Source organism: Nicotiana tabacum, chromosome 20 (genome assembly GCF_000715075.1).
Source record: "Nicotiana tabacum cultivar K326 chromosome 20, ASM71507v2, whole genome shotgun sequence".
NCBI lineage: Eukaryota > Viridiplantae > Streptophyta > Magnoliopsida > Solanales > Solanaceae > Nicotiana > Nicotiana tabacum.
This window is the reverse complement of record NC_134099.1, coordinates 166,300,119-166,317,065: the sequence shown is the minus strand read 5'-3', so window position 1 is coordinate 166,317,065 and position 16,947 is coordinate 166,300,119. Positions and strand designations below refer to the sequence as shown.

At 32.0% G+C, this 16,947-nt stretch overlaps 2 protein-coding genes and 1 long non-coding RNA gene across 3 annotated transcripts; all 3 read right to left on the bottom strand.

Moving 5' to 3' along the window:
• Window positions 1-1,384: 1,384 nt before the first annotated feature.
• Window positions 1,385-2,660, bottom strand: LOC107798768 (uncharacterized). Its single transcript, XM_016621801.2, has one exon. The coding sequence runs from the start codon at window positions 2,630-2,632 to the stop codon at window positions 1,517-1,519; it is 1,116 nt and encodes a 371-aa protein (XP_016477287.1). The 5' UTR covers window positions 2,633-2,660; the 3' UTR covers window positions 1,385-1,516.
• A 5,235-nt stretch (window positions 2,661-7,895) lies between these two features.
• On the bottom strand, window positions 7,896-9,254 carry LOC107798767 (uncharacterized). The gene is made up of 2 exons (XR_001650988.2): window positions 9,037-9,254; window positions 7,896-8,805 (listed from the first exon to the last, which is right to left on the bottom strand). It is a non-coding gene; the product is annotated as an uncharacterized LOC107798767 (long non-coding RNA).
• Window positions 9,255-12,839: 3,585 nt separating this feature from the next.
• On the bottom strand, window positions 12,840-16,736 carry LOC107798766 (uncharacterized). Its single transcript, XM_016621799.2, has 2 exons — window positions 15,737-16,736; window positions 12,840-14,019 (listed from the first exon to the last, which is right to left on the bottom strand). Exons 1-2 carry the CDS (start codon window positions 16,703-16,705, stop codon window positions 13,012-13,014), a joined length of 1,977 nt encoding a protein of 658 aa, XP_016477285.2. The 5' UTR covers window positions 16,706-16,736; the 3' UTR covers window positions 12,840-13,011.
• Between the last annotated feature and the right edge of the window lie 211 nt (window positions 16,737-16,947).

Below are 16,947 nucleotides of genomic sequence, written 5' to 3'. Positions count from 1 at the left end.
TTATTTGCACACACACTAAAATATTTCAAAACAGGTAAAATCGAACAAATCAAAATCACGGACGAAGATGCCTATTTATGATTTTCTATTTAACGACCGGATTACGGTTCGAATTATGCATGCCACACACATTTTGTATTTTGTTTTAAATAAATAAATAAATAAGAAAGAAAAAAAATAAAAATGGGCAAAAGTCACAAATAAATCAACAAAGTGCCGCACAGAAATCCGAAAATTGTACAGCAGGGCCAATTATTATTATTTTTATTTCTTTTGGAGCGATTGTCGTGCGAAACAAAAATCACGTGCTCACAGTACACAAAAGTTATGGACATAAAATTGCTCGGCTATCGGAGATAGAGCGGGTCTAGGATTTAAACTTTGTGGGTCCAACCTTTAAGGTTCTTAATATAAAATGTAATATATTTTTAATTATGTGTTCAAATATATTATTTGTGTGCAATATTAGTAGATTTCTTAGAATAAACTCTATCCTGAAAACTTCAAATTCATTAGACCTTGCATAGAACTCTTTGATATTTAGCACATGCTTAGTACCGCCACTGTTTTTCAACTATTATATTGTATTTTTTTGTAAAAGAAAAAAGAAATTTTGGAATGTAACATAAATTATCACGATATTATCAGATGCGACATTCCTAGCTAATATTGTTATCAAGTTGATATCTTCTTATCAATTTTAATATACTTTCAAATGCATCTAATCAAAACAAATAAAACTAACAAGAATGGAACTCTCACTATTTTTGTGCTTTAATTTTTACTTATAAATTTTAATATAACTTAAAAAAAAATTATTTAATTAAAATAATTAGAACTAACAAGATTTGAAACTCGCACTACCTATATGCTTTGGTTTTAACTTATAAGTTGAATAAATGTTTTTGAGTAATATATTGTGTTAAAAGTTTATTATTTTTACATATAAATTTAATAATATGTGCAGGGATTACACGTGCGAAGCACGTGACATAGAGACTAATATATATATATATATATATATATATACACACACACACAAAAAAAAAAAACATACACTTTTTTGGTTATTATTTTTAGAGGCTACACAATGTTATTTTTCCTATAAAATTTTATTTGGCTAATGGACTTTGCAAGCCTAAAACTTAAAAGTGCCAGCAAAGATACAAAGATGAAAAAGAAAAATTGTTAACCTACCAATTTTTTTTATTTTTAAAAAAGGAATAAAAATCACAAGTGAAATGAAAATCATTGGACTGATAAATGATATGATGTACTAGTACATGAACTTTCAATAAAAGAACTTGTGATCAATTGATCAAACAATTCTCTGGAAACATTCAAAGTACAACTTAAATGACAAAACAATTGCAATAATAAAAGGATTAAGGAAAACAACAAATAAAGAATTACAAATATTGATATCATGCCTTAAACTCAATAAATAGATCCCTTAAGACTATGTTATGTTGGAGAATGGCCTTTTAAAAACATGGTGAACATGAAAGATGAAGCTTTAATAATATGGAGGAGGTGGTGATGGAGAAGGAGTTGAAGATGATTGATAATAGTATGGAGGTGGTGGTGATGGTGAAGGAGGAGGGAGCGAATTATAGTAATATGGTGGTGGAGGAGATGGTGAAGATTTCTTATAGTAGCCATTCTTTGGCAAAGAGGGCACATTGTATTCCGGTTTAGGCAATGAGGGTACCTTGTAGTAGTTATCCTTTGGAACAGATGGTACCTTGTAGTTATCGTTTGAAACTGATGGCTTTTTGTAGTCATTCTTTGGTACAGATGACACCTGGTATTCTGGTTTAGGCACTGAGGGTACCGTATAGTAGTTATCCTTTGGAACGGATGACACTTTGTAGTTATTCTTTGGAACTGATGGATTTTTATAGTAGTTATTCTTTGGTACAGATGGCACCTGGTATTCCAATTTAGGCACTGAGGGTGCCTTATAGTAACTATCCTTTGGAACAGAAGGCACTTTGTAGTTATTCTTTGAAACTAATGGCTTTTTGTAGTAGTCATTCTTTGGTACAGATGGCACCTCGTATTCTTGTTTAGGCGCTGAGGGTGCCTTGTAATAGTTATCTTTTGGAACTGATGGTTTCTTGTAGTAGTCGTTCTTTGGTAAAGATGACACCTTGTATTCCTGTTTAGGCACTGAAGGTACCTTGTAGTAGTTATCTTTTGGAAGAGATGACACCTTCTTGTAGTTATATTCTGGAACAGATAGTTTCTTGTAGTAGTCATTCTTTGGCAAAGATGGCGCCTGGTATTCCTGTTTAGGCACTGAAGGTACCTTGTAGTAGTTATCTTTGGGAACAGATGACATCTTCTTGTAGTTATCTTTTGGAACTGATGGCTTCGTATAGTAGTTATCCTCTGGCAAAGATGACGCCTTGTATTCCTGTTTAGGCATTGAAGGTACCTTATAATTGTTCTTGAACACTTGTGGCACTTCGTAATTGTTACTTTTAGTCACAGGACTTGGTACGTTGTTGTATGTTGGAATTGGTGATTTATAAGAATCAGGTGAATATGCTATAGTGCAAGTTGCAATCAAGAAAAATGCTAAAGCACAAGCAAATTGATGCCATTGCTTCTTCATTTGGCTCCCCATTGAGAAGATTTTGGTTCTAAGGCTTATTGGATTGTTTTTTTCTTTTTTTGTGTATTTGAGAATGGTGTAATTAGGAGTTTATATAGCCTAAATTAAGAAGGTGAGTTCATAATTTAGATGCTTATAATAATCCAATCTCATCTGAGATTTTTCCCTTTTTTTGTTAGTGTTGTTCCACTAAGGTCTTGAGATAATGGACAGCATGAATAAATCACATCTTTGCTTGACTCACTTATATTTAAAAAATAATATCCAGAATTTATTGACCTTCAAAAAAATGTTTCCATGTCTACATACATTTCTAAACTAGTGGCAATAAAGGAAAATAGAAAAAACTGCTTTATTTTTCGATATTTTCTGAGCTTATACATTTCACTTTATTTTAATTAAGCTGGCCTTTTATAATATCATATGCCTTTTTAGCGCTAATTTTGATAAAATTGAGAAATTTCAACTGATTCTTTAATTCTTTTAACAAATTGGAAGGAAAAGGGATAACAATTTTTATTCCAAATATGTAGCAACTTAACACTACTAACTTACTCGTGTCTAATTAATAGTTCTGACGTGAATATTTCATTTTGGTTCATCAAAATTATTACAAAAGTTGGTAACAATTTATATATGTATCGATCTATACTAGAAATTTACACAAACTCGTATTCTTTTTTTTTTTTTTGGTTTCCCATCCGGTGTCCGGTACTCACATTGGAGCCCGACTAAATCCGGATTCGCGCCGGAAAGTTCCACATTGGGAGGTAAAACGCTCCCTAACAAAAGTGACTCCATACCCAGAGGCTCGAACCCGAGACCTCTGGTTAAGGATGAAGGAGTACTTACCACTCCATCATATATATGTCATTAATGCTGCAGATAACTTAAGCACGACTTATAATTCAAACATCATGCAGGCCATAATTTTCATAGCGACGAAATGGTGGTGTGAATATATGATCCCTTCATTCTTAACTAAGGTCTCGGGTTCAAGCTTTGAGATCAATGAAGAATTTTTGATATGTAGCATTTTCCCCCTTTTGTGAGATCTATGAAGTGTGAATCTAGATTAGTCGGGCAAGTAAATATCGAATATCACTTGTCAGATGGTTACTTTGATAGAAAAGCATATAATGTTACGAAGAGTTTTGTTTAAAAAGAATTATTTTAGGGATAGAATAGTAAATATTTTGGTCAAACCTAAAGTGCTTATAAGCTGAAATGTAGAAGGAATGGGTGTCAAAATTGTAGACGCATGGTTATTAGTCTAAGTGGGAGATTGTTAGAATATACTATAAGCCATGCGTATTGTTATAGTATTCTTTATGAACAATTATTTATTTACTTGTTTAAATTCAATAAAGTTTCATTTTAAATAGATCATGTGTTGGTTTGTGCGTCCATTGCTTACATAGTAGATGATTTAGTGTATAGAGTTTAGCTTATACACGGAAGATTAAATCATCGGTTCTTGTAAGACATAAAAGTTAATGTTCACAATCTAATGATGGAATTGGACAAATCATCGGAATGATTGTAGCACAAGATTAAATATAATTTATCTTGATTATGGGAATGGTTTAATTCCAACTTCTTGTGCTAGTACATTTTGTATGTATTGAACGGATCAAGTAGAGATGAGTATTTTATACTGACTTTATAAAATAATTTCTCTAGTCCATTTAATGTACTTATACTCTTAATCCTGATATAATTATTATTAGCTGTGTATGTCACTTGTTGTTTTGATTTATTAAAAGGCGAGATTCTTTCGCGAGTCAATAAGCCTGATAAATTGGATAACAATGATATACATTGGCGAAGTAATAATTAGTTGATGGAATCCATGTCTCAATTTTGAGATTGATGATACTCCTTTATGAAAGCTTATAAGTTTTCATGTGTAAACCCGGCCGGTGGATTTTGTATCCGACACATGAAATAAGTTAAGTGTAAGTCTAAAGGAAGTAATCAATAAATTAAATTGTCAGTAATTTAATTTGATTGATTAGTATCTGAATCTTAACATGGGGAGTTAAATAAGGTTTTATGGAAGAATTTCGAAATTGAACTAAGGAGTGCAATTACGAATTTTTAGTGGAATAATTCGTAATTTATTATGATGGAAATTAGTTTCAGAATTTCGAAATTAATATCATAATAGGAAGCCTTGTTAATTAAATTCTGTGGTCCCTACTGTGCCTAAATAATAGAAAATAGTGGAAACTGTTACTTAGTGGGAAAGAAAACGTGGAAACCGTCCCTTAGTGGGAGAAGGAAACCTAACAGGTTTTGAAAACGGTTTTGACCTAAAAAACGCAGCTATATATATGGATATAAGGGCTGGACGTTTTTTTGATGATTCTGACTGCGGTTTCTACTAGAATTTTGCCCACCCAAAATTCTCTTTTTTTCGGTTATTGTTTGGGTAACACAGTAGAAGACTGTGGAAAGCTGCTAGTGTGTTTTCAACTGAGGAACTGGAGAACGACCTAGATTTGTTGTGTTTACGCTTCAAGAGGTAATCCTAAAATCTCCATGCGTACTAGTTGTTTAGATTACATGTGAATAAGATTCTGTTATTGCTTCCGCTGTGGTATATATTCCATCACACTTAACTTATAAGCACTTTTAATTTTACAAAACGCGTAGATTATCTTTTCTTCCCATTAAAGTGACACAATTTTGATTTGTCACATAAAAATCACAAGATTCTGACCATAGTAACAAAAAAAACTAATCACATCGGTAATCCAACCCTTCCGGTTCACTAAAATAATTTTACTGATTTAAATCCCACCGACATTTTAACCAATTTTTTTTTCAATCTAAAAAAGAATTGTTCAAGTAATTAAATGAGTTTCATTTACTCATATAGGTAGCAGTTTCATCAACACCACTAATTTATATTACTGCATCTATCATGTCACTATTTCTGCTGTTATTTTATGTTTCCATGAATTTTTATATTCCAAGCGCAAAATGCTTTAATTTCTGATTAAATTTGGTCATATTTGGCCAATGCTACTCTTATTACTTCGGCTCATTTGATTGAAATGTTTATCAAAAGGCCGACTTCATACTTTTAGAATCAACTGCTCTTACAGTGAGAATGAATTAATAATGCATGAATATTGTTTAATAATTAATATATTTACCAAGGTTAGTTCAAAATGCAATTGAATAATGGATGTGGTTCGTGTTGAAGTTGTCAAACTCCCGCATTGGTTGGGGAGAAAAATTGTTGGGATTTTTCCCTTATAAAAGGAGGCCTAATGTTTAGGATCTAAACATATCTCTCATTTGCCTTCTTATCTTCTTAAGGCATTTGTATTTTCTCTCTTTAGTATTATTTCACTTGTATTTTTGGAGTGGAATAAAATATTGGTTGTGTCCGAGGAAGTAGGCAAAATTGGCCGAACCTCGTAAATTCTGGTGTTCCTTTTATTGTTGCTTTATTGTCTTATTTATTATTTGGTGGCTGCCATAATTTTTGGTATAGTAATTGTGACTCATTCACACTATATACATTTGGCTTCCGCAACAGATCCGTCACTTTGTCCTTCTCTATTTAAAATTTATCCACCTTTCATATGTTATGACATTACTACTAAATCAAACCCTGCATGCGGATGAATTAATAATGCATAATTGTAATACAGAGATTAAAAAGGTATTATTTCTCCTTGGATGCTTGTTTGATTTATTAAAATTACTATATAATTTACAACTAAAATGTGTTTACTTTTTTAAAGAATATAAAAGTTTGCTACTACAAGAGTTTGTTTTGTTTTAATCAATGTATTACTAAATACTAATACTTGCATTTTATCTCACATTCTTTTTCACATAAAATAATGCATGAATCACCACATAACTTATGCATATATTATTTATGATGATACAAAAAGTAATAACCAAACATTATTCTAATAATGCTGGATATTATATTATGTGAAAATTAAATCTCCTTAGCAGACCAACAGTCATTTGGTTAAGGGTATGTGCAGTGGCGGAAACAAGATCTCCACGAAGGGGGTTCAAAAAAATAATTATATCTAGTAGGAATTGAACTCATGATCTTATGTAGATTTTGAACCCCCTTGACCACTAAACTACACTTTTGGATTGGATTAAGGGGGTTCAAAACTTAATATATAGAGGTAAAAAATAAATTTTGCCTTATATATACATATTTTTTCGGCGAAGAGGGTTCGGGTGAACCCCTTGCGCCCCCTAAATCCGCCCCCGGGTATGTGCGTGATAAAATAATCTTGCATCCTATCCCGGCATTCTTATCTCTTATTCCTTAGCCTGCCGATGGAGATATTTTGATAAATCATACTCCTCTAACAGTATTATAATTACATGAATTAAATTTAAATGGATAAGTGGTGATTCATATAGCTGACGCTTGACCCTAACTTATTTGACACTAAAGCGTAGTTTTCAAAAATTAAGTGGTTATTGAGTATCTAAAAATTTAAGTTCATTCCTTTTATTTATAAAACTAGTATATTTGTCCGCACTTCGCGCGATTATTAAGAAAAATTAAATATGAAAAAAATTATACTTCTAATTTTATGATTATTTTAATATCCAACCAGCTTTGTTTCATGCACACCCATAAATATCGGAAGAACATGATAGAGATGTTTTATTACGATAAAGAAACCTTAGAAAACTTAAATATGAAAAAAAAAATAAAGAAACATCTACTGCAACTGCTCAATAATCATCTGGCATGTTATTAAACTGAAGCTTTACTATTTTTTATAGGCCTAATTGTATATTTATAAAATTCAATTTACCTTTCAAAATGCTTTATGATTATAAATTTGCAACAGTTTTCTCTATTATGTTACTCTATAAAAAGAAACAAAGAAGAAATAGAGGAAAGCACAAAAGAAGAACGTGAAAGGAGAAGAAACAATTAAAAAAAGCTGAGAATCAAAAATATGAAGACTTGAAAAGTAAAAAATTATGTACAATTGTATATCTGGATGCTTAATCTCCTTATAACCATGATCAAACAAAAAGAAGATGAGTAAGAAAAAAAAGGGGTTAGAGAAATGAAAACCAGAAAAAATTTACTGAATTAGTGAAGATTCTTACCGGCACAAATCATCATATAATCAGTGGCGAAGCTAGAAAATTTTTCAAGGGTGTTCAAACTTGAACAAGAAAAAAAAAATTCTCAACAAGTAGGTGCACCGAAAAATTTAAATCAAACAACGTGATATCGAGCTAAATTATAAAAATACAGGTAATAGTACAAACAATTGGATAAATCCAAACTAATATAAAGAAGTGTCGAAAAGAGATTCTACTTATTACAATTGTACTCGACGAGGCTTCATCTCTTGAAATGTTTTTATAATAGACTCACTAGAAACAGTACTAAATACTTCTCTTTCTACATAAGGCACTATGCAACCGCCTAAAAAGTCATCATCCATTCGATTCCGCAAGTCATTTTTGATAAACTTCATTGCTGAGAAAGCTCTTTCAACGGTTACAGTGGCAACAGGCAGAAGCACGCAAGTTTTACTTAGAGGAATACAAGAGGATAAACTGAATGCTTTTTTGTCTTAACTAATCTTTCTGAAAGATCAGAAAGCCCATTTAGATCGGAGAAACTTTCATCAAAATCATGAACATCAATAATATAACTCGCAAGCTAATTCTCAAGAGCACTCATCCTAAATTCATCAAAGTCATCAGGATACAATTCCTAAACCCTTTACTCGAAAAAATATTACCACCACCTTGATGAATACTTTCGCCCTTAAATAAATTACAAGATAAACAATATGCAGCATCGGTACTTACACTATACTCCAACCAATTAAATTCATCAACCATACAGGATTAAAATGACGCTTAAATCCAAAAAAGTCAGATTGAGAGAAGTCATGATAACGGGGTTGGTAAGGATCACCTTGAATGTATGCCCTCCTTATTTCATCGCGATGGTTTGGATGATACTCCAATATTGGAGTTCTTTCAGCTGGATCGGACTGTGGAGAAATTGTATCAATTTCTTGTCTTAGAGAAGAATGCGAGGGAAAATATGATTGATCGGTATTTTCTTCTATGATAGATTGATTTTGAGAAGCCGAAGTTATTTTTGGTACTTTGTTGTAAAATTTCAACAAGTTCATTGCAACTTCAATTCCCTGAATGTATAAAGTAGTTAAATCATATTACTCCTCAACAATTAAATAAACAAAAGGAACATCAACAGTTTGTGTTTGAACTTACAACAAGCAACATACATAAATGCTAACTAATTACTCACAATGTACTGTCCCAAAAATATTTATCATATAAAAAATCAGAGAAATTCAACACAACTGAAACTTTGAAGCAAAAAAGGAAAAGAAAGACAATAGATTCGAAGTTCGAACCAGTTCAATGGCGGAATGGAGTATTCGGACAGTCGGAGTAACACCGACGAAGACGGAGAGCAGCAAGAACTTTCAAACGCAAAAGTTCGTTGGTAGAGAAATCGAAGAAGATGGAGACCAAAATTGACCTAGGTTTTTTCCTTTTTGTTTGTGTGAGCGGTGAGGAATGAGGAATTAGGGATGGATCGATTTTGACTTTTAGGGATTAGATTTGCTTATTCCTAATTTTTGTTTTATACAGATTTGTTTATTCCTGATTTTTATATAATAAAGCAAGTCAAACAAAGAAAACGATGTCGCTTAGTCTGCTTATCTAGTTGTCTTTTAAAAGAATTGTCCTGCAACAAAAATTGTGGAGCGAGGAGTTAGAACTTGTGCCTCTAAGGCGTTTTGACCACCCTTTGCCACTGGGCTATGCCTCTTTATTGTTACAAAGGTGTTCAATATGTATTATATATATAAACTAGTTACGATTAGCCCGGGCAATGCCCGGGCCCAACAACCATAGTCAAGTGTAAAATTTTCTTTTTTCCCTCTATGTATATATGAATTATACATATTATATATTTATTCACTAAATATATAGTTGGATGGGTGGCTATATAATTAATTCTTTGTAATGGCTTAAATGCTCATTACATTCAAGCAAAGTTTAAAAGAATTTGCTTCTTTTTTTTTTAGACAAAAGCTAAATTTTCTTAAAATTTTAATTGACTCAAACTTCAAATAATAATTATTCGTATTCTCAAATGTTCCCTATATAAAATTCCCATTAATTGATCATTCTCTATACACAATTTTAGAATGAAAGCTCGCAATAATATAATCAAACATTATCATAAACTCATAAGTGTTGTTAATATTTAGTTTTCTTTTTTTCTTTTCTTATTCAAATACTTTTGTCTTGCTATATGACTTAAATATAGATTATAGAGTAACATAATTTTGGCCTAATATATACTTTGCCCTTTCAACTTGTATGCAAATTCCTTTGAGACATTGCAGTTTTACATGCAATATTCTCACCAAACGCTTTTGAGTATGTTTTTTCCTTCAATTTATCGTGGCTATTGGCTTTAATAGCTTCTACCAACTTTTTGACTTTGGAAGCAACAGAGAGGAGAGACCATTTTCATGAGAGAGGGACGAACAAGTGACAGATTGGGAAAAAAATAGGTAGGCCTTGTATGTTTTTCCTTCAATTTATCGTGGCTATTGGCTTTAATAGCTTCTACCAACTTTTTGATTTTGGAAACAACGACTGTTGCAATTTTGTTAGTATTAATTATTATTTTTTCACTTGATTGATTATTTATTATTATCCATGAATGACAAATTCACGAGATCCCATTTTTATATCCGTCAATAACAAATTCAAGAGACCACTAATCCGACTATATTAAAACACAATAGCATTGTCTTCTTCTAAACAATCTCATCTAATACATGAACTGATATTGGCTTCGTATTTAGCCAACTTAAAACAAAAGATGTACTCCCTCCGTTCCAGTTTATGTGAACCTATTTCCTTTTTGGTCTGTTTCAAAAAGGATAATCCCTTTCTAACTTTGAAAATAATTTAGCTTAAACTTACAATTCTACCCTTAATGAGAAGTTTTTATAACCACACAAATACTCTGGACCCCTTTTTGACTTGTTTAAGACCAGAAATTCCAAAAGTCTTCATTTTTTCTTAAACGATTTTAGTTACAATTGTGAAATGTAAGTTTGCTTTAATTGTATTTCGAAGCTTTTAAAAATTTATAAAACAAAAACTACTCTTTTTTGAGTTGCAGTGAAACTACCTTGCCAATTAAATTAATTTGAATTTGAAAAATGACTTTGAGCTAATAAATTTTAAGCATATCACTTAAGCTTGAATAATAATTTTTTATGAAACATTGTATAGCTTATATAGCAACAACAACAACAAAAAACTTATTATAATTTCATAAGTGGTGTCTGGGAGAGATAGCTTATATAAGCCTTAAGTCAAAAAAACTTTGACGGTCTAATATGATTCCTACATGCCAAAAATGATTAAAAAACGTAATATAGAACCTAACACCTATTAAATATTAAATTGATCTTCAAGAAAGTCAAGCTCTACGATTAAATTATAAAATTTCATATGCCAACTCTTTGAGTTAATCGAATGTAACTCTTTTGCCGAGTAAGCTTTCAACTTTTTATCCTTGTGTTTGTTCCCGTTTGACTGTAGATTTTGAATTCATTTTCAAAAAAAAAAATTGAAAATATTGTTTGTTTATGAAATATGATTATGTTTTGAAAAAAAAAATTCAAAAAATTTCAAGTTCCCAAAAACTGGTTTAGAGTAATTTTTGGGTGAAATGTTTTTCCACTCACAAAACTTCAACTTTTCTTAAAAAAAAAATGCATGTCAAAACACAAATTCAACTTTCAATTGATAATGTCCAAGTGATAAAGTAGCATGTACACCACTTTCTAGCAGCCTAACATAAAAAATGTACTCAAATTAAGCAGGCATGTTGATGACAGAGGCTACTTTATATTATTCCAATTGTATAATATAAGCATATTGAGGAATCGGGTATTTTTAGAAAGAAGTAGGAATATGAAAATCACTTGTATTTCGGCACTCCAGTCAGACTCCAACAACTCATTAATGGTCATCCTGTTGAGAAACTAGAAACATCTCTTCTTCAATGAGAATGCTATTGACATTAAAGCTTCCGATAGGTTGTACCCGAACAGATATGGATGCAAACTTTTGAATCAACAGTGATATGTAATCTGTTTCAAGATTTACATATATTTTGCTTGCAGATGTCGTTGCGAAAGTAACCTCACCTATTAACAGGGAATGCAATAGAAATCAAACTTAAATATATCTTCAACACATAAGTAGTAAAATACATAGCACTCACGCCAACACAATAACCAACTCAAAGTTTTGGTTATAACAGGGAAAAACGAAATGGATCCTGCTCTAAATCTATATTTGTTTTTGGATGAAATACTCTTTACTTAAACATTAAGAAACTCAAGCCAGCAGAATTATCAAATCAGAGTATTTAATTTGGCTATAGCAGGGAAAAACTAAATGCTTCTTGGTCTAAATCTGTATGTGATTTTGGATGAAATAGACTCTTGACTTCACGTAAGGTTATTTAGTTATGTAAGTCATAGATGAATAATTTCCATTCATGTTTTGTTTATTCAGCTGAGACACAATAAGAAAATCAAGGCAAAGTACAATAGTTTTATGAGAGAATTATGTTAAGTCTTAGCAAAAAATATCGGATTAAAGGAGATGGTTAACAATATATAAGCTATTTAATTAGACATAGCTTTTAATAGTGCTCTAACACTATTGAAGTTCTTTCATGTGTTTGTATGTTGTATTCATTCTGTATAGTTGAGCGGTGGTCATTCTTTGGTACTGGAGCATAAAATATAATATTTTCAAATTCAATTAGATTAGTCAAATAAACCAGGACAATAATTGATAAGCATAATCGGTTAACATTATCTGAAAAGGATTACATACAATCTTTGTGAGAGAATGTTGAGTAGATGGAGAAGTATTGAGAATTTGAAAGAGAGAATGTTGAGTAGATTTGCTATGAAATATTATTTCATTCTTATAACTTATGAAATATTATTTCGGGGTGAATAAAGTGAGAATTGACTATATGCTACCGAACTTGATCAATAAATTTATGTGAAGAAATTGGGGATTGCTAGAAGAATAGGTGAAAATATATAAACAAGATCAATAAAAGGAACTTGTATTAAACTGAAACAATTCTCTGGAAACATTCAAAATACAATTTAAATGACAAAAAACTTGCCAACTGAATAAGGAAAAGAAAGAAACAACAAATTAAGAATTAAAATTTTTGATATCATGCCTTCAACTCAAGACCCTTAAGATTATGTTGTCTTGGAAAATGGCCTTCTCGATACATTTTGAACATGAAAAATGGGAATTTAATAATATGGAGGAGGTGGTGATGGAGAAGGAGTTGAAGATGATTGGTAAGAGTAAGGAGGTGGTGGTGATGGTGAAGGAGGAGGGGGCGAATTATAATAGTATGGCGGTGGAGGAGAAGTTGAAGGTTTCTTGTAGTAGTTAGTCTTTGGTAAAGATGGCACTTTATATTCTTGTTTAGGCATTGAGGGTACTTTGTAATAGTCATTTCTTGGAACAGATGGTTTCTTGTAGTAGTCATTCTTTGGTACAGATGGCACCTGGTATTCCGGTTTAGGCAATGCGGATACCTTATAGTAGTTATCCTTTGGAACAGATGGCACCTTGTAGTTATTCTTTGGAACTGATGGCTTTTTATAGTAGTCATTCTTTGGTGCAGATGGCATCTTGTATTCCTGCTCAGGCGTTGAGGGTGCCTTGTAATAGTTATCTTTTGGAACCAATGATTTCTTGTAGTAGTCATTCTTTGGCAAAGATGGCACCTTGTATTTCTGTTTAGGTACTGAAGGTACCTTGTAGTAATTATATTTTGGAAAAGACGGCATCTTCTTGTAGTTATATTCTGAAACAGATGGCTTCTTATAGTAGTCATTCTTTGGCAAAGATAGTGCTTTGTATCCCGGCTTAGGCACTGTGGGTGCCTTGTAATAATTATCTTTTGGAACAGATGGCATATTTTTGTAGTTACCTTTTGGAACTGATGGCTTCGTGTAGTAGTTATACTTTGATAAAGATGGTGCCTTGTATTCTTGTTTAAGCACTGAGGGTACCTTGTAATCGTTCTTGGACACTTGTGGCGCTTCGTAATTGTCTTTTGACATTGGTACTTGGCTTGGTACTTGATTATATGATGGAACTTGTGATTTATAAGAATCGGCTGAATATGCCATAGTGCAAGTGACAATCAAGAAAAATGCCAAAGCACAAACAAAGTGATGCCATTGCTTCTTCATTTGGCTCCCCATTGAGAAGATTTGGGTTCTAAGGCTGATTGGATTGTTGTTTTTCTTTTTTGTGTATTTGAGAATGGTGTAACTAGGAGTTTATATAGCCTAAACTAAGAAGGTGAGTTGATAATTTAGAAGCTTATAATAATCCAATCATATGAGATTTCTTCATTTTTTTTGTTAATGTTGTTCCACTAAGGTCTTGAGATAATGGAGAGCCATGAATAAATAACAACTTTGCTTGACTCACTTATATTTTTTAAATAATAAAGATCTAAAATTTATTGACTCTCAAGACAATGTTTCCATGTCTACATACATTTCTAAACTAGTGGCAGTAAAGGAAAATAGAGAAACTGTTTTTTTTTTTTCTATATTTCTGAGCTTAAATATAAAATACTTTGTACGTCGGACTGCTCTTTTCGATCTATACTAGAAAGTAACACAAATGCATATCCAATATGTATATATCGGCCTAACAAATGTCCATTATTTGATAATGTAAGAATCAAAGTTGGAAGGTTGGGAGTCCATCATATATGTCCTTGATGCTACAGATAACCTAACAACAACTTATAATTCACATCATGCAGGCCACGATTTTCCTCGCGAAGAAATAAGAATATATGATGCATCACCAAAAGATATGGTGGAATGAATATGATTCATTTAGTTTTTATTAAAGATTTCGGATTTAAGCTTTGGTAGCGGAGAATTCATGATAGAAAATAATTTACCTTTTGTGGGCTCTATGTGATATAAATCTAAATTAGTCGGGCAAATAAGTATCGGATATGGTTAAACCAAAAATAAATAAATTATAGTGTATCATTTTGGATTTTAATTCAGTTTTGATATAAATTAACAAGAAAAATTGGAACTATGCATGCAAAGTGCTGGCCCTTTCGATGCACTAAAATAATTTTTACTGATTTAAACTCCCACATCAACACATCCGACATTTTAACCAATTTTTTTTTCAATCTAATGAATACCCGGTAAGAATTAAAGTATATTCAAGTAATCGAGTATTTCAAAAATTAAGTGGTTATTGAGTATCTAAAAAATTAAATTCATTCTTTTTAATAAAAATTTTTGCTATTCGACAGAGCTTTTCCACCGACGTTGGCCCTAATTGTAGTGGAAAGAGTGATATTTTGAGGAAAACTGAAATATAATTTCATTCGTATGAAATATTATTTCATTCTAATAACTTATGAAATATTATTTCGGGGTGAATATATAAAGTGAAAATTGACTATATGCTACCAGTGGCGGATTTACATTGGCATTTGTGGGTGCTTAAGCACCCATTACCTTTAATCATACGTAGTAAATTTACATCGGCAATTATAAAAATATGTAGATAAAATATTGAGTGAGCACCCATAATTAAATCCTTTTTTTCCCTTCTTTTGGAATTTTTATCGATTAACACCCATAACTTTAAAATTCTGAATTCACCACTGTATGCTACCGAACTTGATCAATAAATTTATGTGAAGAAATTGGGGATTGGTGGAAGAATAGGTGAAAATACATAAACTAGATCAATAAAAGGAACTTGTATTCAACTGAAACAATTCTCTAGAAATTAACATTCAAAATACAATTTAAATGACAAAACAATTTCCACTCGAATAATGACAAGAAAGAAACAACAAATTAAGAACTAATTTTTTTTGATATCATGCCTTCAACTCAAGACCCTTGAGATTATGTTGTGTTGGAAAAATGGCCTTCTCCAAACATGCTGAACATGAAAGATGGAAATTTAATAAGATGGAGGAGGTGGTGATGGAGAAGGAGGTAGTGGTGATGGTGAAGGAGGAGAGGGTGAATTATAGTAGTATGGCGGTGGAGGAGAAGCTGAAGGTTTCTTGTAGTAGTCATTCTTTGGAAAAGTTGGCACTTTGTATTCTTGTTTAGGCATTGAGGGTACCTTGTAATAGTTAGTTTTTGGAACTGATGGCTTTTTATAATAGTCATTCTTTGGGACTGATGGTTTTTTGTAGTAGTCATTCTTTGGTACATATGGCATCTGATATTCCGATTTAGGCACTGAAGGTACCTTATAGTAGTTACCCTTTGGAACAGATGACACCTTGTAGTTATTCTTTGGAACTGATGGCTTATTGTAGTAATCATTCTTTGGTACAGATGGCACTTTGTATTCCTGTTTAGGTGTTGAGGGTGCCTTGTAATAGTTATCTTTTGGAACTGACGGTTTCTTGTAGTAGTCATTCTTTGGCAAAGATGGTGCCTTGTATTCCGGCTTTGACACTGTGGGTGCCTTGTAGTAAATATCTTTTGGAACAGATGACACCTTCTTGTAGTTATATTCTGGAACATATGGTTTCGTGAAGTAGTCATTCTTTGGCAAAGATGACACCTTATATTCTGGCTTAGGCACTGTGGGTGCCTTGTAAAAGTTATCTTTTGGAACATATGACACCTTCTTGTAGTTATCTTTTGGAACTGATGGCTTCGCGTAGTAGTTATCCTTCGACAAAGATGGTGCCTTGTATTCCTGTTTAGGCACTGAGGGTACCTTGTAATCGTTCTTGGACACTTGTGGCATTTCGTAATTGTCTTTTGAAACTGGTGCTGGGCTTGGTACTTTATTATATGTTGGAACTGGTGATTTATAAGTATCAGTTGTATATGCCATTGTGCAAGATGCAATCAAGAAAAATGCTAAAGCACAAACAAATTGATGCCATTGCTTCTTCATTTGGCTCTCCATTGAAAAGATTTGGGTTCTAAGGCTATTTGGATTGTTGTTTTTGTTTTTTGTGTATTTGAGAATGGTGTGACTAGGAGTTTATATAGCCTAAACTAAGAAAGTGACTTGATGTTTTAGTTAATGTTGTTCCACTAAGTTCTTGAGATAATGGAGAGCCATGAATAAATCACAACTTTGCTTGACTCACTTATATTTAAAAAATAAGATCCAGAATTTATTGACTTTCAAAAAAATGTTTGCAT